This window comes from Kogia breviceps, chromosome 1, assembly GCF_026419965.1.
Source record: "Kogia breviceps isolate mKogBre1 chromosome 1, mKogBre1 haplotype 1, whole genome shotgun sequence".
NCBI lineage: Eukaryota > Metazoa > Chordata > Mammalia > Artiodactyla > Physeteridae > Kogia > Kogia breviceps.
Window position 1 is genome coordinate 189,865,680 of NC_081310.1, and position 26,412 is coordinate 189,892,091.

Below are 26,412 nucleotides of genomic sequence, written 5' to 3' on the forward strand. Positions count from 1 at the left end.
TTTTTATTTTTGGCCACGCCGCATGGCTTGCAGGACCTTAGTTCCCCGACCAGGGATCAAACCTGGGCCCGTGGCAGTGAAAGCACTGAGTCTTAACCACTGGACTGCCAGGGAATTCCCAGTCCCCCTTTTACAGATATGGAAACTGAGGCTTAGAGGTCTTGCAGGTAGTCAGAGCTGGGACCAGATTGCTTTGATTCCAGAGTCCACACTCTTAACCGTCCTACCCTCCTGCAGGGGCAGGAGAGAATGGGCTTGACTCAAGTGCCAGCACCTACAAGGCATTTAACTGGGGCAGTTCCCTGCTTTCCCCACCTCCCGCATCCTGGGATGTGTTTATGGTCCAGTTCTTCCCTCAGATGCAGTCCAGGCTCTGAGCCCACATTTCCCAGCCAGAACCACGTGCACCATCCCCCAGGGAAGGGTGGGTGCTTCTGACCTCATACCACCAGTGGGACCCTCGCCAAGCCCTGCTCTGGAGATGCAGCTCGGTCATCTGGTCCATCTGTGCTGGGCAGGGGAACAACAGGAAAGAAAAGCCCCCACCAACCTCATTATTGGAAGCCCTGGCACCACCCCCAGCCCACCCTTGTAGGAGCTCAGCGAATGTTGACTCCAACTGAGGGCAAGGATTGGGGGCGTGAAGAGGTAACCTGTGACACCAGGCGCAGCCGCAGACCCTCTGCACTGGGCACTGAATCATCAGACAGCAATGGTTCAGGGTGGCAGATGCTGTTCAAAGGGAGGCTGGAGGACACGGCGAGGCCTGGGTCTGAATCCCGCCTCTACCCCTAGCTGATTATTCGTGCTTTTGTTGGGCAGTCATGCGCCAGGCACAGGGGCTACAGCGGTGAACAAAACCCATGACCTCTGCCTGGGTGCAGTTTACAACGTGGTGTGAGAGGCGAGCGGGGAAGGAGTAAATCTCCAAGAACACTGGGAGAAGAGTCCCCACACCTGCTACTCCCTCCCCGGATAGCTGCCACCTGCGCTTGGGTCCTTAGAGCCAGAGGAGTGGGTAGCAGCAGAGGATCTGGGAGCCAGGACACTAGAGGTGGCAGCTCTGAGGCTTCAGTTTCCCCTTTTTGTCAAGCGTAGGGGACGGCAGTTCTGCTAGGCGGTTTCCTCTCCTACACTAGTGGGGTTGCATCTGGCAGCAGTGAAGGGCTAAGGAAGGGCAGAGAGGGCCGGGCTGGCCCCCCGGGGCCTATCGTGCTCCAGGTGACAAAAATCCCTGCTATTCTGCCACAGACACTGGAGCGGGGAGCGGGGCGGGCTGGCAGATAGTTATTCGGTCACCCATTCACTTGACCAGCACCAGGGAACAAACGATGCATGGGACATGGGCAGTCCCTGCCTAACAGTATTCAGTGTCTAAGGGCCAAGCAGCCTAAGGGGAGGCCAGGAGACCTGAAGGTGAGGGCCCGAATCAAGCGCCATCTTGATCCCCCTCCCAGCCTGAGGCCCCTGCCCCAGGCCTAGGTTCCCGTGACCAGGCAGGACTGCCCCAGGGGCAGGAGACCTGCAACCCCACACCCGGCCAGCCTCCCAGGAGAATCCGCTGTACGTTCATTTATTCCTTCCACACATGTTTACTGAACATCTGCTCTGAGCCTGGCACTGTGCCTAGTGAGCAAACACTGAGGATGAGCAAAAGCAGACCTTGTCCCTGTCTTCACGTGGCTGACAGGCTCAGCGGGGAGAGGAGCGGCGCTCACATAGCCACAGACCTAGGGCTACAGCTGTGACCGGTAAAGCAGAAGATGCTTAAGAGCTCTAACAGGAAGAAAGGGAAGTCGCCTCTGAGGAAGGGAGGGTTTGATCTACAATCTGAAGGAGGAAAACCTCACCAGTGTTCCAGAAGGAACAAATGCTTCTTGAGCAAAGGCCTGGTGGCAGGTGGAGGAAGGGAGGGGTTTAATGAGAATCAGCCAAAAAGCCATTGAGGCTTTGGGGAGACCAGGCAGAGGGGATGAGGAGGCAGAGCCACACTGTGAGGAAAGGTAGGGTCTTTGGGGGCCCCGGGGAGTTTAGCCTTGTTCCCGGGTGCCTTGGGAAGCCAGTGAAAGGCTTTAGGTAGAAGCCTTCCTGCGCCCACCCTGTCTGAGGTGAGTGGGTGAGGGCAGGGCCCGTTTGCAAAGGCCTAGATTGCAGGTCTTAGAGTCAGATGGGCTTAGAGTCAGGTGGGAGCTGGATTGGCTGCAGGGGTTGAGCGCAGGGCAGTTACAGTTAGCGGGGGAAGGGAAGGATGGTGGGCTCATTCCCTGCACGGGAACACCTCCAAGGGCCGGGTCTGGGGAAAGTCGGGATGTTGTGAATTTGGACTTGGATCCTGTTGAATTGGATGTGCCTCGGGGACATTCGTGCAGCCAGGCCCGGTAGCCTGTAGCCTGTGGTTTCAAAGAAATGCTGGTTATGGAAGGCAGCTGTGGCCAGGAGCTGGCTAGGGAGACCCGGAAGGCACAACCAGAGAGGCAGAAGGAAAACCAGGCCAGGAAAGGTGTCCCGGAAGCTGGGAGAAGCCAAAAGGGAGGGCAAGGCTACTTCTCCCTGAGCGGCGGTGGGCGAGTCGTCTTTCGGAGCCTCCTCTGTAAAATGGGGGCAGCACGCCCACTTCACCCATCTCACCACTTTGCGCTCCAGCTGTCATGAGGCCTTGAGGAGAAAGCGTTTTGCACAGCGGAAAGTGCTGAACAGACGTGAGGATGGCTCCGCGGGCGCCTCCTCCCCGCGGAGCTGCCCCCAGAAGAGGGTTGAAGACCCGAGGTCGCGGCGTGGTGGCCCCGGCGGCGGCGGCGGCGCTCGCGTTAGGACCCAGCGGATCCAGGCTGGAGGGCGGGCGCCGGCCCCGTCGGGGGCCCGGAGGGGGGTTCGGAGCGGGCAAAGGGGCGGCTCCGGCGGGCGGACTCGGAGCGGGCCGCGGAGTGACCCGGCCAGGTAGGCGCGGGCCTGGCCGGCCTGACCGGGCCGGGGGCGCGAGGGGGGACTGGGTCGTGGGCCGCGACGTCGGAGGGCCCCCAGGTACTGAGGGTGCGGGGCTCTGCGGGTCCCCGATCCTGGGGGCGGCTTTCCTTTCGGGATCCCTGAGTCCGGGGCCGTCTGAGCAGATGCTAAGAGGGCACTTGGAAAGTTTGGGGTCGTTTGGAGGGGAAGACGCGAGTTGGGAAGGGAGGGGAGCCCGATTTGGGGGGCGTCGGGGATGGGGCGGCTTTTGTTCTCCCTGGGAGGTTGGAATGCGGCGGCTGGGGTGTGGGTGTCCGGCGGGAGCGGCGGGGACAGAGACGCGGGAGACAAAGAGAGATCAGAGACCGAGGGAGCGCGAGGGAGCGAGTTTCCGTGGTTGATCGTTCCCAGCTGTGCGGCGCAGCAACATCTGGTTTCCTCCAGCCGGACCCCAGCCCGGCCTCTGGAGCAGACAGAGCCTCCAGCAGAGTGAGTCAGTGAGCGTGGGGGCAGGGGGACCGGAGGAGGCCCCGCTAGTGCCCCTCCTCGCCAGGCACAGAGGGGAGGGGGCGTCCCAGCCGTGGAAGGGGCCAGGGTCCGGGAACAGGCCTCCTAGGCAGGTCCCGGCCTCCCGACACCCAAACAGTCTGTCGTCTAGATGTGCTTGGATGTGTGGTCCCTTGGAGGGACCCGCTTCTGCCACGGGGTCTATCCTCTTTACAGCCCAGCCCTCCTTCCCCCGATAAGCCCGGGCCTGGGTGCTCAACCTCCGAGGGAAGGAAAGACTCCTCCTCGCAGGGGGCTGAGACGCCTGGGAGGGGCTTTGGGGACCCACAGAACCCCCCGCCCCCCAACCAACCTCCCCAGCTCGGGGCCTTCTCCGGAGTGGTGACGGCTCCAGCTAGCCTGCCCACCACCAGCCTGGGGGGCAAGTAGGGGACAGTGAGGTCTTGTGGGGAGTTCCAGGCCTTTCAGTCCCCCCCCAAGAGGAGGCCAAAGGTGCTCAGAATGGGGATGTGGGAGCCAGATGTCCCCGGCCCGCGGGGCAGCTTGAGTCACGGGTCTCGCCTCCGCCACCCCACCCCATCCCCACCCACCCCCTCGACTGCAGTCAGGGTTGAGGGGGGAGTGAGAGGCTGAATGCACGAGACAGGCACTGGGTCACGAAAGCGTTGGGATTGGGCAGAAGGAGGGAAAGATGCCCGTGTTTCTGCCCCTTCCCTCCCCCCTCCCTCGACTCGCAAAGTTAGGTTTCCATTCAGCTATCTGGAAGAACTCCTTTTGTTGTGGCAGGGCGGGGGTCCTCCCGATGGCTGAGCCCGGGGACTCTCTCCCAGCCCTCCTGGCAGAAGGTTGACAGCCTTGGGGCTGCCCCGCACTGAGCTGGGACTGGGCAAGAGGACCTGTAGATTCTGCCAAGTCCACTGTGGGGCCAAAGACTGGAGGCTGGACTCAACCAGGAGTTCTTGAACTTCAAGAGTCCGGTGAAAGCTAAGGACCACGGCCCACTCCCCCCAAAACTACACACATAACACTTGTCATACAATGTCAGGTTGGGGGACATCACGGTCCCCTTCGGCGCTACCCTCTAGGATCCGAGAGGCGCTTTTCAGACTCCACCCTAAGTGCTTCCTGCTGCAGCAGACAAGTAGACCTCAGTCCCAGTCTCGTGAGTGTGCGATGAAGTCAGCCAGGTCTTGGGAGGCCTGGAGGCCTGGCAGGAGAGGAATCTTCTAGGGGTGGGAGCCCTGCCCAGGCCTGGCTGTCCCAGGGGCCCCCGAGGCCCAGGCTCACATGTGGTTTCCTGCTGAGCCTGGGCTGTGATGTTGGCTGGGCAGGGTTGGGGTCCCGAGGATGGGCCTGGGGTCAGGATCAGTGCATTAGACACCTGGGCAAGTGCTGAACCAGAGGGTGGGCATGGCTGTGGCAAGGAGAGCAGGGGCAGGGCTGATAGAGGATTAGAAATGGCCATTTAATGAGCAGGGCAGGGTAGGGTCTGTTTGGCAAGATCAACTCTGGAGCCAGGTTGGAGGCTGAGTCCCTCGGGACCCGAACACCCAGTGGGCCATCAGGGACAGAGGATGTCCCTCCAAAGTAGTCCCCCCTCCCCCTGGGCCCAGGCTCCATGACCCTCCACCTGCCTGGCTTCTGTTCCGAATCCCTCCTTTTCCAGACCGAATTCGAGGGAGCAGAAGTGGGCTCTGCAGCCCTGGGGTAGTGGCCCCGGGGTGCAGCTTGCCCTCTCCTCTTCCTCCAGCTGTCCCCTGACACCAGTCCAGCCCGCCTCGTTGTGTAACCATGAGAGCTGCCTACCTCTTCCTGCTGTTCCTGCCCGGTAAGTGGCACCTAGGTGGGTGGGGCTCCCTTTATGTGGGTGGGAGTGGGGTTTGTAGGGGAAGGGAGCTGGCAGTAAGCTTTTGTCGTGTCCTATGGCCAGAACTCAGCTCCATCGCTCCCAGGGCCGTCTACCTCTTGGGCCACAGACAAGGGCTGGCAACCCCTCCCAAAGACTAGAGGCATCTCCTGGGCCCCTCCTCAGCAGCAGACTGGCAGGATTCTGGAGAGCGGGCCCAGACACCAGGATCCACATTTTTCTTCTTACTTACTGACTCTCCCAGGAGCTGAGGTGCAGGAATGGAGGCCCCTAAGGCAGGGAGTCTGAAGGCCTGGGTTCTAGACCCCTTTGGGACCAACTAACCTATACAATCTTGACCTTGGAGAAGTCCCTGTTAGTCAAAATGAGGAGTTATCAATGGGGACCCCAAAGGCCCTGCCAGGTCTAACATTCATGAATTTAACAGGTATTTGTGGAGCTCCTACTTTGTGCCAGGCACTGGGCTAGGCCCTGGGAATACAGTGATGAACCAGGCAGAAAGACCCCCGCCCTCATGGTGTTGCCTGCCAGTCTAGGGAAGGGAGATGTGATAAGTGTCAGATTATGTTGAGTGCTATGATGGAAATAAACAGGAGAATGTGATGGAGCGTATGGGTGGGCCAGCGACGGCCTCTTAGCAGAGCTGAAATTTCAGTTGAGACTTGAAGGAGGAGAAGCTAATCAGGATCCCAGGCCCAGGGAGAGTCAGGTGCAAAGGCCCTGGGGCAGGCAGGAGCATGCTGAGTTCCAGGAACAGCCAAGAGGCCAGCGTGGGGGAGAGGGGCAGGATATGATCAGTGAGGTGACACAGGACCAGGGGAGTATAAGGGCCTTTATGGTCAAGGAAGGCGTTTGCCTCCTATGGGTCTAGAGTCTGTTGAGGATCTTAGGGTCTTACAGGCCTGCCCTGGGGACCTCTACCTACCCTCCCCAGAAGTGCTTTAGGGCCTCTGCTGCCCTTCCCTGCTGGACGTCCCCTCAGCTTTGCCTCTCCACAGCAGGCCTGCTGGCTCAGGGCCAGTACGACCTGGATCCGCTGCCTCCGTTCCCAGACCACGTCCAGTACACCCACTATAGCGACCAGATCGGTAAGCGCCTTGTCCGCCCCCAGGCCTCCCCCCGAGCCCTGCTCCCTGGATCTGCATGGCCCAGCCAGGGATCAGGTGGGGTGGTAGGGCGATGGGAATCTCGGGGTATGGTCCCTGGCTCAGTGGTGACCTGGGGCCAGGGGCTAGCCTGACCCCCACCAATTCCACATTCATCTTTATTTTCAGACAACCCGGACTACTATGATTATCAAGGTAAAGGGCTGAGGGCAGGATCGGATGGGCGGGCAGCTGGGTGGGGAGTCCGTAGTAGAGACCTGCGGGCGACGGGAGTAGGCAGCAGACCCTTTTGTCATCTCTCATTGCAGAGGTGACTCCTCGGCCCCCGGAGGAGCAGTTTCAGTTCCAGTCCCAGCAGCAAGTCCAACAGGAGGTCGTCCCAGCTCCCACCTTAGGTAGGCCACCAGCTCCAGCCAGCCCGGGAGTGGGGAGGTCTGTCCGGGGCGGGGACCCGGGCGGGGAGAGGTGACCTCACCCTGCCCTGAATAGACCCGTCCCAGTGATCTCTGCCTGCCTCTCCCCCAACACCAGAACCAGGAACTGTAGAGACGGAGCCCACGGAGCCTGGGCCTCTAGGTAAGAACCTTCCTGACACCTGGAGGGACAGAGGCACGGCCCCGGAAGTTAGGGTGCAGCGGGGTGTGGCACTGGGAGGACAGAGACAGCCAGGCCTTTTGCTCTCGCTGGGGTAGATGGTGGGGTGAGGGGCTTGCAGAGGTGCCCCTGCTTTAGGCTGGCAACTCCAGGGCCCCCCAGAGGCAGCTCTGGGAGATCCCCCTGGGCCCAGCTGGAGGCCAAGTTGGCTGCAGCCTCAGGAGGGGCCTCTACTCCCAGCCACTGGGGCAGGGCGGCAGGACGGGGTGGTGCTCGGCGGCAGGAGAGGCGAAGATGGGGCAGGAAGCCCAGGCCGGCTCAGCGGGCCTCCCCTGGCCACGGCCAAGAGCCCGAGAGCCAGGCTGCGTGTGAGGGACCCTGTCTCACAGCTCAGCGTGTGAGTGTGCAGACCTCCTCCTGTGAGGCTGCTGTGGACTTCTGCGACTGTGTGCGGGAATAGATTTGTGTTTGAATATATTCTTCCAAGTGTGGTTGTGAATTTGTGTACGTATAAATATACTGGATAAAATCGGACAGCCTCGCAAGGTCCAACAGTTCCCGTGCGTGCATGTGTTAGTGTGTGCACGCGGGTCTAGGCTGGGCCTGAGGGTGCAGGGGTACCTAGGCCCTGAGAGCCCGTCTCCCATGGGTGTGGTTGGGAGCTGCCACCCAGCTCTAAGCCCCCAGCTGCAGCCCCCCCACGTCTGATCCCACCTGTCACTCAGACTGCCGCGAGGAGCAGTACCCGTGCACCCGCCTCTACTCCATACACAAGCCTTGCAAACAGTGTCTCAACGAGGTCTGCTTCTACAGGTGAGAGCAGCAGGGGCGGGGGGGAGAGGGGCACCACAGCTCCAGCCAGCAGCGCGGGAGTGGGGAAAGCTAGCGGATGCCAAGGTTGAGCTCAACTCTGGTTAAGCGCAGGCCTAGGGGCTGGGTCTCAGGCTCTCCCGCGGGTTAGGATGAGGATGGGGCTGACATTTCCCCTGGCCCCGTCCCCCTCAGCCTCCGCCGTGTGTATGTCATCAACAAGGAAATCTGTGTCCGCACGGTCTGTGCCCACGAGGAGCTCCTGCGAGGTAGGAAGGCCTCCACCCCCCTCTTTGCCCCCCTGCCCCCCTGCCCGCTCATCACCCATCCACGCGTCCACACGCCCATCTGATGTTTATTAAACATGTGTTCAATCCAGGGCCACTTCCGGGGAATCCTGAGCCCCCCTCCCGGCTCCTTTTTATCCTCAGAAGATCCCCCATCACCACGGTTGGGGAGGGGGTAGCAGTTCCCATCCCCTAGCCGCACCCTGACCCCCACTCCTTCCTGCCACCCCCAACAGCTGACCTGTGTCGTGACAAGTTCTCCAAATGCGGCGTGATGGCCAGCAGCGGCCTGTGCCAATCTGTGGCGGCCTCCTGTGCCAGGAGCTGCGGGGGCTGCTAGGGTGTAACTGGTACCCCGAGCCCTGGACCCTCCTCGGATCTGGGGCCCTCAGGCTCTGCCTGACCTGGTGCTTTTCTCCCCAGCCAGACGTTCCTTTTACCCGGTAAAAAGTTAGTGGCTGCGGCGCCGGGGGTTGCCTCAGGCCCTTCCCCCAGCCTGTGGCCACCCTTGGGGCACAAAGGGGGCTCCCCAGTGTCCAGTCTCTGCCCCCAGGTGGGGGCCATCCCAGGCCTCTCTATGGGACCTGGACCCCTGATGTGCCTTCTCCATCGGTCCGAGGACAGTCCCCCACTCCAGCCCCACCCCCAAGGTAGGCTATGACCCTCACCCCAGCTGGTCTGCTTGGATTTCCTACAGCCCCTGGGCATAGACCACCTTGGTTTTATACAGAATTAAAAACAGGTTTTTACAAAAGATTCAGAGTCACTTTTTCGGTCAAGGGCACAGAGGAGATGGCCAGGTGCCTCAACACTGCATGTCCTCACTGAGAGGCTACCAGGCCCCTTCGGGAGAAGGGTAGGTTCAGGTGACCTGTGGCCTTGCCATGACAACTGCCCCCCGCCCCCAGGGGTGTGTGTGTGTCTGCGTGTTGTCTGTGTGTGTGTGTGTCAGGGCTGCTTGGTGAGTCTGTGAGTACCCCATCCACCCATGTGAAAGCGTATAGGGTGGAAGGCAGGAGGTCAAGGTTGGTGGACTCTGATATCAAGGGCTTTGGCAGGAGGGAAGGCTGATGCAGTTCAGAGGGCAGAAACAGGGCAAACTGTTACAACACCTCCCTCTGACCAGCATATGGAGACAAGGCTCTGTCTGAAGGCTCAGTACACAGCCCTATTTAACCCTCCAACCAGGCCTATGTGGTGGGTACGGTTAATATTCGCATCTTACAGACAGGGAAACTAAGCCTAGATTACGTAAGCGACCCAAGGGTCCACAGTGGTAAGTGGCAGGGCTGGGGCGGGACCTGACTCCACTGGACTCCATGAGATGAATGGAATTTCTCCTTGGAAACACTGACTGAGCATCTTCTGTGTGTACTTCCTCATAACCACCCCGGGAGGCAGGTTCCCATTTTACAGAGGAGCAAACTGAGGCTCCAACAGGTTAAGCGGCTTTTCCCAGGATCACCCAGCGGAGCCAAGGCGAGACCCCGCGTCCACTCCCAGGCCCGCACTTGTTTACCACACCGCCTGGAATGCCTGTTACTGTCCGGAGGGCGGGCCCTGTCCTGAGGAGGAACCAGAGAAAAGGGCAGAAAGCTTCAGCTGGAAAAGAGTCGAGCTGCATAGGTCGGGTCCCATCTCAAACCTCAACAGCTCCGTCTGTTAAATGGGGTGGGTGGCCCACGACCCTGGAGGCCTCCCCATCCCGACATCCTGTGAGGTGGGTAAGTTCCTTACCTTTCATCACAGCCCTTTCAAAAGCTGCCCCCATCTCCCTGAGCACCCACTAGGGGACCCCATCCCTCTGGCCCGAGGGCCCTCCTGTCCCCACTCCTGTCTCCCAGGTGGAGAAGGAACATTAATAGTAAAGGGACACATCTGTACAAACCTTTTTTTTTTTTTTTTAAATGGGGTCGTCTTGTTACAAAAAACAACAGTTCTGAACAGTTAACATTGTACAAAGGTATAAAAATACAGGGACTCTGAACTCAGGAATTTCCTGACAAATACTCTGAACTAAGGCAAAGAGATCTCTGGGAAGCCAGAGAAGGTCCCCTGCCCCAGGCCTGGACAGCCCTTCTCTTCCCCGCGAACCTGTGCTCCAGGGTCGGCCAGAGACAAGGGGGGGGTGGTCCTCTCCAACCCCTGGCTTTGGCTCGGCCACTCAGGGAGGACCTCAAACTGGTCCTGGGGGACCTCATAGGGGCTCATCCTGGGGGAGGGACTGAGTGGGGAGCCCACAGAGGGTGGTTGGCTCTGACGAGGCTGGGTGGGTGCTGCCGGGTCTGGCCTGGTGCCGGAGTCCCCCCTGCCCTGGCACTGCCACCCCTGCTCCTCCTCACCCCCAGCTGAGCTCTGGGGGTGGACTGTGCTGAGAGGCCCCCTCCCCTGTCCCGCCCCGGCCACGGGGCTGCTCTCCAGGATGCCGGCCAGCAAGATGCTCACTTCTCTGGGGGGCCGCAGGAGGGGGAGAACGAAGCTGAGCCCCTTCGAAGCTCCTGCTGCAACTGTCCCTTCAGTGTGGACACCTGGAGAAGAAAGAGGAGGTAGGGCCAGCCCAGCACCCCAGCCTGGTTTCAGAGAAAGCGGGGCGGCGGGGCTGGGGTGTGACTGATGGAAGGACACCAGAAGGGACCCAGTGCTGCCTGTTTCAGAAAAACCAGGTGTCATTAAGAACCAGGGTATTTCCTCCCCTTCTCCTTTTGCTCCACGGAGCAGGGGGGTGTCTCCGGACTGCTCGGCCTCTCTTTGGGGGCCACCCATCCCCACTCTCACCACTGGGCCAGGCCTGGCGCTAGCTGGACTCCAGGGGTGGACCTGTGACCCAGGCCTGGCCTACCAAAGCAGCCTTGCCCTGCAGACATGATCAGGGCAGAGATGGTCGCGAGGGGCCTGCAATGAGGGATCATCCTTGGGACTTCTGCTGTTGCTCTCAGGGAAAAGGGCCCCTCTCTCCTCTGGGATCATGGGTTGTTAGGATAACCCGAGGCTGGAGCCGCTGAGGCCACCTGTGCCACCCAGGCAGACGGCCTGCCCGGGCATGGAGCCGTGGCAAGGGGACTGAGTTCCAATGACATCACTTGAGCCCCTGTGTCCAGCCATGGCTGATACCAGCATAGATCCACCCGGACCATTTCAGTTATGGGTGCCATCGACCGCTTATACCCAAGAGGTTACTACCAGCCCTCTCCCTGCCGCCACTTCCTCCTCTCCCTCGCCCCCTCCCCCTCCCCCTCCTCCTCCTCCCCCTCCCCCTCCTCCTCCTCCCCCTCCCCTCCTCCTCCTCCCCCTCCCCCTTCCCCTCCTCCTCCTCCCCCTTCCCCTCCTCCTCCCCCTTCCCCCAGCTCCACACTTCCATCCTGGCCCAGACTCCCGAAGGGGGAGTCCTGCTGAGGCTGCCACCCCCCGGGGAAGGGCCAGAGCCCACCAGGCCTGAGTACCTGCTCCTCCAGGCCACGCACCCGCTGCCGGTGGGCCCGCTCCCGCGCCTCCAGGGTGCGCTCCGTCTGCACCTGGGCACTGCGCAGGCGATCCACTTCCTGCTGCAGCTCCAGCTGATGCTTGCCCACCTCCGGCCGCGCTGGGCTGTGCTTCTGCTCCAGTGCTGCCACCTGGGCCTGCAGGAGGGACCGCGGGTCAAGCCTCTGGCCGTGCGTGCGTGTGGTGTGTGTGTGCGCGCACGCGCACGTGTGTGTGAAAGGGTGTCAGGCACCTCCCTGGGGTGGGAGCCTGAGGGCCCCTTGGGGCAAAGCAGGGAAGGTAGGAAAGACCCTTGTTTTTCTCCCACCCCCCCAGCCCTCCTGGCCTGCAAATCCTGGGTCAGGGTACTTAGTGACCCCCCCCTCAGGCATACACACACCGACATATTCAAACACAGAGACAAGCCCATATGTGTATACAGATGTAGATAGATAAAAGCAAGCATGTAAAACCCTGTGTTCACACGGCTGCATGCATATGTGCAAAAGCCTAATGACTCTTACATACATCTACACACAAGAAGAGACCTGTACACAAAGATACAGATAATATCCCTAATACTTAGATATGCCACATCCATGCACAAGATTCGTGCTACACGCGCAAGAACACTCTCACATACACTCATAGCTCTTCACATCCACAACCAATGTGAGCACACAGGTGCGTGTGCTGACAGGTCTCTTTCCTCTCCACTCTGGGGAGGACCCCTCCCTCTGGGACCTGGCTCTGGGCGCCCCCTCCAAGGCTCTGGGCTCGTGGACTGTGGGGGCGGAGTTGGGTCCAGGGCTGGGGAGAGAAAGCGTGTCCAGGGCTGGGTGGGCAGGGGCTAGACCTCCAGCAGCTGGATCTGCCTCCGGGCCTCGGCCAGCTCCAACTCAGCCCCCGTGAGCGTGAGGTCCAGGTGGCCCTTCTCTGCGCTCAGCCGCACCGTGTCCTCATGACTGCGAAGCTTCTCCCGTTCCACCTAGGTGGGGAGAGTGGGAGGGGATCAAGGTGCCCGGGGAAGGAGGGAGGTCCCAGGAAGAGGGAGCAGCTCAGAAAGGGGTGTTCAATTACAGGTAGCAGGACCGGGGGGACTTGCGGCCCCCACACCCTGGGGACACGCAGGTGGGACCAACCAGGGCTGGGACCCAGAGGAAGTGAAGGGAGGGCCCTAGGGCCACAGCCCACCTTGTCCAGCATCCTCTTGAGGGCCACCCGGTCCTTCTCCAGCCGCAGGGCTGAGCGCTCCACCTCCCGCTTCTCGGCCTCCAGCTGAGCCAGGGCACGCTGCACGCTCCCCAGGCGCTCCTGCAGCAGCCGCCGCTCATCCTGCAGCTTCTGGACCGTGTGCAGGGCCGCAGCCTCACCTTCTTGCCGTTGCCGCAGCGCCTGCAGCAGAAGCCAGCGAGTCCCTAACCCCTCTGGGCCTCAGGGTGTGCATTGGAAGCTTGGAGATGATGATGCCAGCCTGCCAAGCCCACTTGCTAGGCAAGGCTATTATGAGGCCCACATCAGGGAATGGTCACCCGAGGCCAGACAGTTCTCTCTGGGCCTCAGTTTCTCCATCTGTATAATGGGGATATGGACTGAGTGAACCATGCTGCCTCACAGGAGGCTGGGCCTAGGTTTGGGATAAGGTGGAGATAGGTGAGAAGGTCCTGACACCGAGGGCCTCACGGTCCTGGGAACGGAAGGGCCCGCCCTGGCCCTCACCTCCTGCAGCTGTTGCAGCCGGCCCTCGGCCTCCGCCCGCTGCAGCTCCAGGTCCGCTAGCTCACCCCGCATGGTCTGCACCTGCTCGCCCAGGGAGCTGCTCTGCTTCCTTGCCTCGGATAATGCCTGCCGTGTGGCCTCCAGCCGTTCCTGCGGGACAAGGGCTGATGGTACCAGGCTGTCCTGGGGGCCCTGAGGCCAGGGGCATCTCTACTCGGTACCTCCGGGCCAGGTTCACAGCCCCTTAAACAGGTAGGCCTCTCACCTGGAGAGTAAGCCAGACAGCAGGCCTGGCCCACAGCCTAGCCACTGACCTGCATAGGTGGGGAAGCCCTGAGACCCCAGCTCTTCCCTTAGCCTGCCCCTGGATCCTGCAGCCTCTGTCCTAGTAGGCTTGATCCCACCTCCCTGCAGAGCCTCCCCTCATTGGCTGATGCTCTTACCGGGCCCCCTCCTCCCTCAAAGGCAGCTCTTATTGACCGTCCCAGGGGTCAGCTCTCCACCAGGGCCCCCAAGCCTGCCTTTGTAGGCCAACTCTCACTGGGCCCGCCCACAGCCAGACCCGGGAACCCCCATACTTGGAGCACTTGGCGGTCATGTTCACAGGCAGTTAGGGCCTTCTGCATGTGCAGGTTCTTGTCCTGGGTGCTGGTGAGGCTGGCGCTGCTTTGGGTCAGAGCCTCCGTCAGGCCCTGCACCTTGTCCCGCAGGACCCCCTCGCTCTCTTCCACCTTGGCCAGGGCCCCCCTCAGCCGCTCGACCGTCAGCTGCAGAGTCCCTGCCTTCACCTCACTGTCTGCCACCTGGTGGGAAGACAGACAGGATGGTCCAGGTGTGCCTAACCCAAGCCCCTGCCACCTCTCTCTAGGCCTTTCTCACTGATGCTCACTGTTCCCATGCGTTCCCACTGGCTCAGGTGACTACAGCCTGGGCCCGGTCGCACCGCCAGTTAACTACCCTCACACAGAGTGCCATCAACCTGGCTGTCCCAGACCCCGCGGTCTTCCGCCTGTTCTCATTCCCCTTTCCTCCCTGTTACGGAGAAGAAAGGGTAACCACCACAACCCTGACATTTTCTGTGTTCTTGACTTAGGCGGGTGACAGTGCAGGGCTAGCAGAGCCACTGAACATTCCACTTAGAGCTGAGCTTCCTGGCAGCCAAGGCAAAAAAAAAAAAAACAGTGAAATCTATGTCTCTAACTGGTCCCACATGCCTCCTTTGAGTGCACACTCCGTCAACAAACAGCCCTGAATTCTCATTTTGGCCCTGCCTCTTATCAGCTATGTGATCTTGGGCAACGATGTCACCTCTGTGAGCTTCCATCCGCCCATCCGTGAAATGGGGTGATGATAATACCTGCCTCACAGGGTAGCTGGGAGGATCAAACAGAGTCCCCATAACGCACTTGGCCCAGGGCAGGCAGAAGAGGGGCCTGAGGTCGGGGGAGGGGCCCTACCTGCCTCTGCAGGGAGTCTACCCGCTCCTGGAGGGCCTGGGCCTGGGCCTCCCGGTCGCTCAGGCCCAGGCGGCTACGCTGCAGCTCCCCCTCGAGCGAGCGCCGCTGCAGCTCCAGCTTGACGCTGCGGCTCTCGGAGGCGTCCAGCACCTCCTTCAGACGGCGCTTGTCGCTCTCCAGCTTCACCTCGTTGGCCTTCATCTTGCTGATCTTCTCCTGTGGGTGGGGCAGGGCTCAGGTCCCAACTGTGCAGCCCACCCCACGCCTCCCACATCCCTCAGGACCCTTAGGAGAAAGTGGGGAGCAGCCTGGAATTGGTCACAGACACCACTTGCTGTGTGACCCAGGGCCAGCCCCTGACCCTCTTGGGGCCTCAGTCCCCCCACATGTTCACAGGGTGACTTGAGGACCCCAGAGCACTTTCCAGTTCTGCCTAAGTCTCACAGGCTGTGTGATCCAGGCTCATCCCTCCGTCCCTGCTCTCTGGCCCTATTTCACCGCTGTGTGGTCAGGGGACCGGATTGGTCCAGGGATGCCACAACCTGGGTGTCTACAGAGCCCCAGGGCGGTGAGGGTGGAAGGTGTAAAAATGCAGACTCCAGGGCTTCCCTGCTCTGCTGCATCGCTCTCCAGAGGCGGGCCCAGAGCTGCATGTGGGACCTGAGCTGAGTCGGGCAGGAGCCCTGGGCCCTGCCGGGTTTTAGAGGATGATACCGCTCCCTTCCCTATGCGGGGTCAGCTGGTGAAGGAGACCTGGGGAGTGGGGATAGGGCAGGAAGCCAGACAGGGGTCCTTCTCTTCCTGTCACCATCCTAGAGACAGGACGGGGCAAGGGGGTGTTATTACAACAGCGCCCAGGCCTGCCCCGCTTCCACCCTGCTCAGAGCCCCAACCCTGCCATGTCTGGGCCCAGCAGCCCCACTCTGGCTCCCGCCCAGCTTTGTTCCTGGCCTCCTCCCACAGCCCCTGTGGCTGGGCCCAAGGCCAGAGCCGGAGCCGCAGACACAACAATCCAGCTCAAGCTCGGCCTGGAGCCAGAGGCCTGGGGTGGGCTGTGGGGACAGGCATGGAGGGCCAGAGGAGAAAAGGGGAGTGGGGGGAATCTGTGGCTGCAAGAAGGGCTCAAGGCTTCGGCGGCCTGGACCATCACCACCAGGGCCTGTGCTTCCTGTGCCCTGAGCACCGTCTGTGTGTTAAGAGTGCATGTGCAGGGGCTTCCCTGGTGGCGCAGTGGTTGAGAGTCCGCCTGCCGATGCAGGGGACACGGGTTCGTGCCCCGGTCCGGGAAGATCCCACATGCCGCGGAGCGGCTGGGCCCGTGAGCCATGGCCGCGGAGCCTGCGCTCCGCAACGGGAGAGGCCACAACGGTGAGAGGCCCGTGTACGGCAAAAAAAAAAAAAAAAAAAAAAAGAGTGCATGTGCATTGTCTCTGGGAGAGAGTTATTGTTCTCCCCCTTTTATAGATGAGGAGAGTGAGAATCACACAGCAGGGCAAGAACTCGAACCCAGGTCTGTGAGCTTCAAATGCCCAGGCTCTTTCTTCTGTAGCCTAATGACCTCATTTAGAACAAGATGATGAAATCTGAATGTGCTTTTGGAGAAAGTCACAGGCTGGTCACGTCAGTGGGTGCTGGCAGACCCAGGCAGACAGAACAGAGGTGCGCACAGGAGGACTTACAGACGTCCATTCAGGCGCACACAGACCCCCCGCGCCCCACCGCCCTCTCCCACCGGCCCTCAGCTCCTGCCTACCTGGCTGGCCCGGAGCTCGCTCTCGGTGGCCTGCAGGCCCCTCTCCAGGGCAGCCACCTGGTCCAGCGCAGCCCGGTGCTCCCGCTCGCTGTGCCGGGCACTCTCCTCCTGCAGCGCCAGCTCCGCCTGGGCCCCGCTCAGCCGCCCGTCCACGCTGCGCTGGGCTGCGGCCCCCGCCCAGCCCCGTCAGGCCCGGCCGAGCACGCAGCCTGAGACCTGAATCAGGCTCGCCCTCCTCCCACTGCAGGGCTTGCCCCTCTGAGCCCTTGGGGGGTCTGTGGGTCTGGACACAGGGTGAGGCCGACCAGGGAGGGGCCCCCAGAGGAGACAGCCCGCTCAGGCCACGGCGGCCAGGGCAGGGACGCAGGAGTGGCCCAGGCCAAGCCCACAGCCTCCCACCTCGGCTGCTAAGGGCACAAGAGAGCAAAGCAAGGACCCAGAGGGTTAGGCTCACCCTCTGCGCTCGCAGCCACAGCCTTCTGCAGCTGCCTTGCCCGTGAGGTCGCACTGTCCCTCTCGGCCTCTGCCTCAGCCAGCTGGCGACTCAGGGTCCTCGTCTGGGCCCGAAGCTCATCCTGCAACCCCAATGTCAGGGGGAAGGGCCTGCTCTGACGACCTGCGGCCCCTCACAGGGCCCTGGGCCACGGGGCTCCCCCTGCAGCCACTCTCGCCCCACCTCACCCGTTCTCTCTGGGCGCTCCGCAGCTCCTGCAGGAACTCCCAGAGGGCCCCCCGCACTGCTTCCGGGTCCAGGTCTGGAGATGCCGGGGAGGGGGCAGATCCTGGGGCTGGTGGCTGGGACCCAGGGCTGCGTTCCAAGGGCTTGGGGCTGCTGAGCCCTTCCCCACTTCCTAGAGAAGGAGACACACTCCGGGAGGCAGGAGCCACTGGCCTCTCCTGCCTGGTTGGTGCCTGCAGGCTCCCAATGCATCTCGCCCATCCCTGCTGAGCCCGGCAGCCCAGTGAGCTCCCCACAGCAGAAACTGGGTCCCCTCAGCCTCCTGCTTAACCCTTGACTAGCCCTCCCAACCCTCAGAACCAAGCCCAGCTTCCTTGCCATCACCTGTCGCTCACCTCCACCAGCATCACCCTCTCCCTTGACAAGATGGCCACTTCACATCACCCACAGCTCCCACGTTCTAGAACATTCCCTCTTACAAAGGCACCAGGGCCTTTGTACCTGCTGTTGCCTTCTCTCTCAATGGCTTCTCTTTGCCTGGCCCATTCCTACGTGTAAAGAACACTCCTCAGAGGCTTCCCTGGTGGCGCAGTGGTTGAGAACCCACCTGCCAATGCAGGGGACACGGGTTCGAGCCCTGGTCCGGGAAGATCCCACATGCCGCGGAGCAACTAAGCCCGTGCGCCACAACTACTGAACCTGCGCTCTAGAACCTGCGCGCCACAACTACTGAGCCCATGTGCCACAACTACTGAAGCCTGTGCGCCTACAGCCCATGCTCCGCAACGAGAGAAGTCACCGCAATGAGAAGCCCACGCACCACAAGGAAGAGTAGCCCCCGCTCGCCGCAACTAGAGAAAGCCCGTGTGCAGCAGCAAAGACCCAATGCAGCCAAAAATTAAATAAATGAATAAATAAATATATTTTTTAAAAAGACAAAAAAACCCACCACTCCGCAGGGGCCTCCCTGACCCCAGGTTGGGTTGGGGTGAGCTAATCCCACCCTGATGGGGGTCCGATGTCCGCCTCTCCCACCCAGACCACAAGCCCATGAGGGCTGCATCCCCTGGGCCCAGTCCAAGGGTGGACACACTCTATCCCCTCAACACCTCCCTGTAACAAGCGCTTACTATGTGCCAGGCACTGGGCCAATGCTTTCTCTACATCATATCGTTTCATCCTCACAGTAATTCCCTGAGAGGTAAGGACCAACTTCCCCCCTTCACAGGCTGGGCAGGCTCAGAGCAGTTAAGTGATTTGCTTGGTCTCAAAGCTTGGAAGACCCAGAGCTGGGATTTGAACCCAGGTGCCCCTATTTCCCAGCAGAAAAATCTGAACTGTGCTTGGGAGATGACGGACAATGACGAGGTGGGAGGGGACAGGGCAGACAGAGACGGGACAGCACCTGGAGGTCAATAATGAGAACTGCAGGATGGGGGTCGGCCTTAGCAGTGACACCCAACCTGCCCCATGGCTCCATCAGCACCCAAAGGACCCAGAGTGGGATGTCTACCCACTGCCTCCCTCCTCTAGGAGTGAAGCCGGTACCCTCGTGGCGGCCTGCAAGGATCGCTTGAGCAGGTCTGGTGTCCCACGGCCTCACGTCCCACACCTCTCCACCTTGTTCGCTACGCTCCGGCAGCGCTGCGGCCCTTGCTGTTCACAGGACGGGGTACTGCCACTCAGGACTTCTCCACTTGCCCTCAGTCTCTTCTTCCACCCTTCCCTTCCCCACCTCCTCCTCAGCGGGGCTCTCCCTGCCTCCCACAGGGACACCTTAGCCCCCGTCCTGGCCTTAGCTTCAAAAACAATTTTACTGGGGCTTCCCTGGTGGCGCAGTGGTTGAGAATCCGCCTGCCAATGCAGGGGGCACGGGTTTGAGCCCTGGTCTGGGAAGATCCCATATGCCGCGGAGCAACGAAGCCCGTGCAGCACAGCTACTGAGCCTGCGCTCTAGAGCCCGTGCTCCGCAACAAGAGAAGCCACCGCAATGAGAAGCCGGCGCACCGCAACAAAGAGTAGCCCTCGTTCGCCGCAACTAGAGAAAGCCCTCACGCTGCAACGAAGACCCAATGCAGGCAAAAATAAATAAATAAATTTATTTTAAAAAAAAATTTTACCGTGATGAAATATATATAACAAAATATGCCTTTCTCACCACCTTTAAGTGGCATTAATTATACTCACACTGTTGTGTGAACACCACCACTGTTTCTAAATCTTTTCCATCACCTCTATTATGGGTTGAAATGCATCTCCTCAAAATTCATATGTTGAAGTCCTAACTGCCATACCCAGAATGTGACCTTATTTGGAGATAAGCTTGTTATGGATGTCATGAGTTAAAATGAGCTCATACTGGAGTAGGGTGGACCCTAATCCAGTATGATCGGTGTCGTTATAAAAAGGGGGAATTGAGACACTCACTCAAGGAGAACTCCGTGTGAAGACTGGGGTTATGCTGCCATAAGTCAAGGAACTACCAGAAGCTAGGAAACCTGGAACAAATTCTTCCCTAATGCCTTTAGGGGAAGCATGGCCCTGTAGACACCCTGACCTTGGGCTTCTGGCTCCAGAACCGTGAGACATAAATTTCTGTTGTTTAAGCCACTCAGTTTGTGGTATTTTGTTATAGCGGCCTTGGCAGACTAATACAACCACAAACTCTGTAACCAGTAAGCAATAACTGTTAATTCTCCCCTCCTCACACCCCCTGGTAACCTCTAAACTCTGTCTCCATGAATGTCTATTCTAAATATTTCATATAAGTAAAATCATACTATATTTGTCCTTTTGTGAGTAGCTTATTTCGCTTAACATAATGTTGTCAAAGTTTACCCACGTTGTAGCATGTATCAAAATGTCACTCCTTTTCAAGGTTGAAGAATAATGGTATCACATTCTCAATTCACCTGCCGACTCACACTTTGGTTGCTTCCACATTTTGGCTACTGTGAATAATGCTACAATGAACACTGGTGGACAATATCTATTCAAGGGCCTGTTCTTTTGGGTATATACCTAGGAGTGGAATTGTTGGGTCATACGGTAATTCTAAGTTTTAGTTTTTTGAGGAACTGCCAAACTATTTTCCAAAGTGGCTGCACCATTTTACATTCTCACCAGCAATATCCCTTGACTTATTTCCAGCTCATACCACCACCCAATACATTGTATATTTAATTTATATAGCACTTTTATTGTCTGCTACTCCCATACCTAGACCATAAGCTCCATAAAAGCAGAAATGCTTATCAGTTTTGTTTACCACTACATCCCCAGTGCTTCAACTGTATTTGGCACATAGTATGTGCTTAATAAATAGCAGAACTGAATGAATGAATGCAATCCTGGGGCTAAATCTGTGGATTTGAAGAGGCAACAACTCAGTATCTCATAGTGAATTTCCCACCGTTCTAAGATTACACAGGTTCTACTCTAGGCCCTAGGAATCAAGGTGAGATTGGGGTCAGGCCGAGGCAAGATGAACGCTCCCTAAAAGGCTGCCTGCACCCGCTGAAACACAGTGCTGATTTTCCCAGAGTCATCCCCTGGGCCTTGGGAGCAGGTGCGGGTGGGAGGATCTCTTCTGAAGAAGTTCCTGGAAGGGGGATTGGGCTGAATGTGTATCTTTCTGGTGTAGATATGGGGGTTGGGGGTCATAGGTCTGGTATGGAGGGGTGTGGGGCCAGCGACAGGAGAATGAAGAGGATGAGGTGCTGATGGAGAGAGGGCAGGGGTCAATTAGAAAGGGTGGAGACTCAAAGACTCAGAAGAGTTAAGGGCATTAAGAAGCAGCACCCTCAGCCACTATGGAAAACAGTATGGAGGGTCCTCTAAAAACTAAAAATAGAGTTGCCATATGATCCAGCAATCCCACTCCTGGGCATATATCCAGACAAAAATATAATTCAAAAAGATACACGCACCCCTATGTTCATAGCAGTACATATTCACAATAGTCAAGACATGTAAACAACCTAAATGTCCATTGACAGATGAATGGATAAAGAAGATGTGGTACAGGGACTCCCCTGGTGGCACAGTAGATGAGACTCCACGCTACCAATGCAGGGGGTTCAGGTTCGATCCCTTATCAGGGAACTAGATCCCACATGTATCCCACAACTAAGAGTTCGTATGCCACAACTAAGGAGCCAGCGAGCCTCAACTAAGGAGCCCTGGAGCCACAACTAAGGAGCCCATCTGCTGCAACTAAGGAGCTGGCAAGCCGCAACTAAGGAGCCCACCTGCCGCAACTAAGACCCGGTGCAACCAAATAAATAAATTTTTTTTTTTTTAAAAAAGAAGATGACATGGTACACACATACGATGGAATACTACTCAGTCATAAAAAAGAACAAAATAATGCCATTTGCAGCAACATGGATGGACCTAGAGATTATCACACTAAGTGAAGTAAGTCAGAAAGAGAAAGACAAATACCGTATGATAATCACTTAAATGTGGAATCTAAAATATGACACAAATGAACTTTTATGAAACAGAAACAGACTCACAGACACAGAGAACAGACTTGTGGTTGACAAGGGGAAAGGGGGGTGGGAGAGGAATTGATGGGGAGTTTGGGATTAGCAGATGCAAACTATTATGTATAGAATGGATAAACAACAAGGTCCTACTGTAGAGCACAGGGAACTATATTCAATATTCTGTGATAAACCATAATGGAACAGGATATTTTTTAAATGTATATACATGTACAACTGAATCACTTTGCAATATAGCAGAAATTACCACATTGTAAATCAGCTATATTTCAATGGAAAAAAAAAAAAAAACCGGCACCCTCTACTCCCTTTAAAAAGAAGCAAGCTACGGTGTGTGCAGATCAGCCTGGGTGAGTGGCAGGACTGAGACTGGGCTCAAGAGGGGCGTAGCCCAGCGAAGGGCCAGAAACTGATGTAAGGGGCGGGTGGGGGCGCAGGTAGGCGGGTCTCAGCAAGGAACTAGATGAAGGAGCAGGGTTTGAGACTGGTCATCAAAAGAGGGGCGGGGCCGGCCAGGCCAAGGGCGGCCTCGTAGGCGGAACAGAACTGGACATAGGGGCGAAAAGTAGGGGCGGAGGTTCTGCAAGGCCCGCCCACTGACCCTCCCCTTCTCCACCGAGCTCTCTCACCTCCAACAGGCGCGCTCCAGTTAGGAGACACGGGCGCGGGCCGCGGGGCAGGGCTGGACACACCACCGAGGCCCAGGCCCCGGCGCAGGGCTGAGCGCAGGCCCCCCAGCTGGGCCTCCGCTGCGCGCCGTTGCGTTTCCACGCGGGCCAGCTCGGCCTCCAGGCCTTGAGCCCGGCCCTCGGCCGCGCTCAGTCGCAGCCCCAGCTCCGCAGCCTCAGCCTGGGCGGCCTCCAGCTTCAGTTCCAGGCTGCGGGCATGGTCCAACTGCTGTTTCTGGGCGCTGCGCACCTCCTCCAGGGAGCCCAGCAGGCCTCGCTCGCGAGTCCGGAACTCGCCCTCTTGCTCCTGCAGCTTCCGCTGGGCTCCCTGGAGCTGGGGTGAGGGGGCAAAGCCGGGAGGTGGGGGTCAGCAATGCCGCCCCTCAACCCGACACCCACCCTCCCGGGCTCAGCCTGGAGCCCACGGGCCCAAAAGGGGCGTGCAGAACTCCTGTTTCGTTAATGGTCTCCACCCAGGCAGGAGATGCAGGAACATCATGGGAGTATGGAAGGAAACTATTAGAATTTGTTTACCTCTTCATTCTGTGTATATGCCTTGCAGTGTACACAGTTTATTAGTAATAAGCTAACAGCTAATGCTTACATAGATAGGAATTATTAGTGCCAGGCACTAAGTACTTTCTCCTCAAAAAAATCAACTCTAATTACCACTATAAATCATCTCCATTTTACAGATGAGGAAACTGAGCACAGGGCAGTTATGTAACTTGCCGGAGGCCACACAGCTAGTAAACTGAGAGCTAGGATTCAAAGCCAGGCACCCTGGCTCCAGAGCCTTTTCACTTAAACCACTAGACCACACTGCCCCTCAGTACACATTATTTATCAATAAATCACACAATGAGGGGTGGTACTAAAAAATTATTTACCAGTGAAGTGCATGGTCACACACACTCACACCTGACCCCTCTGGTTCAGAGATTGAGTCAACCTCTCATGGTCATCAGTTTCACTGGAAACCATCTATGGAACACCTCCTGGATGACAAGACCTACACAAGGACCTGGTATACATCCCCTGCTGTGCTAGCCCCTATCCCATGAATGCTCTAAAGCACAGAGAGGTTGAGTGATTTAGTCAAGGTCACACAGTAGGTTCACTGCCAGAAAACACAGAGTGAAAAGAGTGTAGGCTTTGGAGTCTGACAGACCTGGGTGGCTGTGTGACCTTGAGTAGATCCCTTGACCTCTCTGAGCCCCAGTGTCTGGTTCTCTCTGTAAACCGGGGCTAATTATACCTACATCATGAGGCTGCTGGGAGAATCAAACAAGATTCTGTCTACAAAGCTCCCCCCACCCCCACTTCACAGTTCTTGCAGTTGTTATTATTGTTATTATTATACCTGGGGAAGAATCTCAAGGAGTGTGGAACAGGGACCAGTCCTAGGCAGTGATCTCTCAGAATGCCTCCAGCATTGGAGTCCCCACCTGCTTCTCACTGGAGAAGGCCCAGGGCAGCCTGACTGCCTCCGAGGATCCTCCTCCTCCAGGCAGTCTGCCCACCATCTAGTTACCTCCTGCCGCACCGCCTCCAGGTTGGCTTCGCCCTTCAGCAGCTTCTGTCGGAGGCCCAGGGCCTCCCGTCTGCCCTCCTTTTCTGCCCTCTCACCCAGTGCCACGCGGCCCTGCAGCTCCACCAGCTCCCGGCCCAGCCTGGCGTTCTCACTGTCCAGCATCTTCATCTGTGAGAAAGAGTGAACACAGGCAGGACCTAGGACCTATTCTCAGCACCCACAGCCCCTTCTAGCCCAGGTATTGGAGAATGCCCGCAGGCTCCAATGGCAGCCTTTTCAGCTCTGCCCCTATACCCTGCCCAGTCCAAACCAGGCATAGAGGGTATTTGGGACCCACTGCTCTAGGGACACATACATTGAACATGACCCCAATCCACTGGGAGCCTGCCCCTGATAACTCCACCCTAGGTGAGCCACGCCAGGCACCTGGGCACCAATGACCTCAATGTACCACCTAATCATAACCACTTATCATGGAGAGTAGGGGTAGGGAGTGCTGAACCCCTAAGAGTTCTGCAGGGCAGGAACTCTGGGTCACTTTTCACCTCTACGATGATGCCTAACTTTTATGGAGTGTTTACCATGTGTCCAGCTCTGTTCTAAGCACTTTGCTCATATTAACTCATTAATACGGGGTAGGTACTAACATTATCCCTCTTTAATAGACATGAAGACAAAAGCTTAGAGAGGTGAAGAGACTTGCCCAAAGTCACACAGCTCATAAGCAGCAAGCAGACTGGGATTTGATCTCAGACAAGCAGAATCAAAGGTATGTTTCTAGGCCCCCATTTCCCCAGAGGAGCAGGTGGGGGGGTGAGGCCTACTTACCCCACAGTGCTACAGCAAAGGGAATATGAAAACGTGCTATAGCACGCAAAACACCCAGCAAGAGCCTGGCACACAGTTCCTTTCAGGGATTCCTGATGTTTCCCAGGACTTCAGCCCAACAGGAGGGGGCCCGGGTAGAGGGGTGCATTGGTGGGAGGTGGAGGGGATTTGTTATTCAGGCTGCAATATCTCTGGGGAGGCAGGGCCTGGGTGCCAAAGGGGGCTGTTTCCTGTTCTGCTGGTCTTCTAGAGTGGGAAAGCCTGAGCCCTCACTATCCAGGGCAGTGCCCAGTATATAGCAGGCACTTGTTAAAATGCTTGCTGTTATTGATGGGCTTGGAAATCATCTAGTTCAGTGCTCTGCAGACTGCAGGCCAAAATTCTGCAGGCCAAATTCCACCGGTCATCTGCTTCTGTAGATGGTTTGCACATTTTTAAGTAGTTGAAAATGGCTCATTTTTACATGGTTGAAAGAAAAGCAAAAGAAGAACAATATTTCTGACACATGAAAAGTATATAAAATTCAGGGGACTTCCCTGGTGGCACAGTGGTTAAGAATCCGCCTGCCAATGCAGGGGACACAGGTTCAAGCCCTGGTCCAGAAAGATCCCATATGGCACGGAACAACTAGGCCCGTGCGCCACAACTACTGAGCCTGCGCTCTAGAGCCCGCGAGCCACAACTACTGAGCCCACGTGCCACAACTACTGAAGCCCGCGTGCCTAGATCCCGTGCTCCGCAACAAGAGAAGCCCGCGCACCACAACGAAGAGTAGCCCCTGCTCGCCGCAACTAGAGAAAGCCAGCAGGCAGCAACGAAGACCCAATGCAGCCTAAATAATTTTTTTAATCATAAAAAAGTATATAAAATTCAAATTTCAATGTCCATAAGCAATGTTTTAATGGAACATACTCCACTCACGTAGGTACCATCCAGACCTGCTTCCTCCCTATGATGGCAGAGTTGAGTGGCTGCAACAGAGACCGTAAGGCCCATAAAGCTAGAAATATTTACTACTGGGAGCTTTACAAAAGAAGGTTGCCAGCTCCTGACCTAGTTCACGGGATCTGCACCTCTTGTTGTTCACAGATTCCTTTGAGAACTGGATAAGAGCCCCAGACCCGGTCTTTGGAGAAATGTGAGCGAGTGTGAACACAAATGTATCCACACACGTGCACGTGCGCGCGCGCGCGCACACACACACACACACACACACACACACACACACACACACACACAGTTTCAGGCTTTGAGGACTCCTCGAAGCCCATCCATTAATACCAAGGTTAGGTAACAAGCCTTGTTATAGTTCAAGGCCCTGGTTTTACCTATGAGGGACCTCGGCTCCCCGAGGGGGTGCTGTGGCCCAGCGGCACACAGCAATCGCCCAGGAGTTACCTGCCGCCGGAGCTCCTGCAGCTCCCTCCGAGCCTCCAGCCGTGAGCGCTCCACCTCCTGCAGTCCAGCCCGCAGCTCGCCAGCCTCCCTGCCCACAGCCACCCGAGCCTCCTCCAGGAGCGTGAGCTTCTGCTCCTTGTCCTCATTGGCAAGCTTCAGGCTGGAGGGGGCAGAGGGCAGAGGGCAGAGGTAGCCCCAGGTCCTGGAAGAGTAGGTGAGTGGCCCTACACAAAGGTCCCTTCCCCTGACTCCCCGAGTGGGTCTGGCAGGCTCTTGGCCTAGAGGTGCCCCA

The 26,412-nt window shown here is 58.0% G+C and overlaps 2 protein-coding genes across 11 annotated transcripts in view; one reads left to right on the forward strand and one right to left on the reverse strand.

The window, feature by feature from the left end:
• Positions 1–2,863: 2,863 nt before the first annotated feature.
• MFAP2 (microfibril associated protein 2) lies at positions 2,864–8,868 on the forward strand. 5 transcript variants are annotated; one of them, XM_059074100.2, is made up of 10 exons: positions 2,875–2,937; positions 3,355–3,432; positions 5,201–5,278; positions 6,316–6,405; positions 6,592–6,618; positions 6,732–6,818; positions 6,955–6,999; positions 7,743–7,830; positions 8,023–8,096; positions 8,351–8,868. In XM_059074100.2, the coding sequence occupies exons 3-10, from the start codon at positions 5,242–5,244 to the stop codon at positions 8,452–8,454; spliced, it is 552 nt and encodes a 183-aa protein (XP_058930083.1). In that variant the 5' UTR covers positions 2,875–2,937; positions 3,355–3,432; positions 5,201–5,241; the 3' UTR covers positions 8,455–8,868. The 5 variants fall into 5 exon arrangements, with proteins under 5 accessions (XP_058930103.1, XP_058930083.1, XP_066876340.1 ...); XM_059074120.2 differs by lacking the exon at positions 3,355–3,432 and having other exon boundaries at positions 2,864–2,937; XM_067020239.1 differs by lacking the exons at positions 2,875–2,937; positions 3,355–3,432 and adding an exon at positions 2,952–3,021.
• Positions 8,869–10,013: 1,145 nt separating this feature from the next.
• Positions 10,014–26,412, reverse strand: part of CROCC (ciliary rootlet coiled-coil, rootletin) — a 42,351-nt gene continuing 25,952 nt past the window's right edge. For all 6 annotated transcript variants that reach the window (XM_067016482.1, XM_059073681.2, XM_067016492.1 and 3 more), the window contains 13 exons: positions 26,121–26,280; positions 23,895–24,062; positions 22,322–22,694; positions 17,184–17,353; positions 16,957–17,077; positions 16,503–16,666; positions 14,750–14,965; positions 13,871–14,095; positions 13,293–13,442; positions 12,768–12,968; positions 12,430–12,561; positions 11,555–11,731; positions 10,014–10,642 (listed from right to left, as the gene is read on the reverse strand). In XM_067016482.1, coding sequence (XP_066872583.1) covers positions 10,556–10,642; positions 11,555–11,731; positions 12,430–12,561; positions 12,768–12,968; positions 13,293–13,442; positions 13,871–14,095; positions 14,750–14,965; positions 16,503–16,666; positions 16,957–17,077; positions 17,184–17,353; positions 22,322–22,694; positions 23,895–24,062; positions 26,121–26,280 — 2,344 coding nt within the window. In that variant the 3' untranslated portion in view covers positions 10,014–10,555. The remainder of the gene's footprint in view (positions 10,643–11,554; positions 11,732–12,429; positions 12,562–12,767; positions 12,969–13,292; positions 13,443–13,870; positions 14,096–14,749; positions 14,966–16,502; positions 16,667–16,956; positions 17,078–17,183; positions 17,354–22,321; positions 22,695–23,894; positions 24,063–26,120; positions 26,281–26,412) is intronic.

What these genes read in the sequence shown, in the direction of transcription:
- MFAP2 (XM_059074120.2), top strand. Translation starts at nt 5,242, where the DNA reads ATGAGAGCTGCCTACCTCTTCCTGCTGTTCCTGCCCG. An exon ending in CCACTATAGCGACCAGATCG is followed by an intron (nt 6,406 to 6,591) that starts GTAAGCGCCTTG and finishes CTTTATTTTCAG; the next exon opens with ACAACCCGGACTACTATGAT. An exon ending in CGTCCCAGCTCCCACCTTAG is followed by an intron (nt 6,819 to 6,954) that starts GTAGGCCACCAG and finishes CCCCAACACCAG; the next exon opens with AACCAGGAACTGTAGAGACG.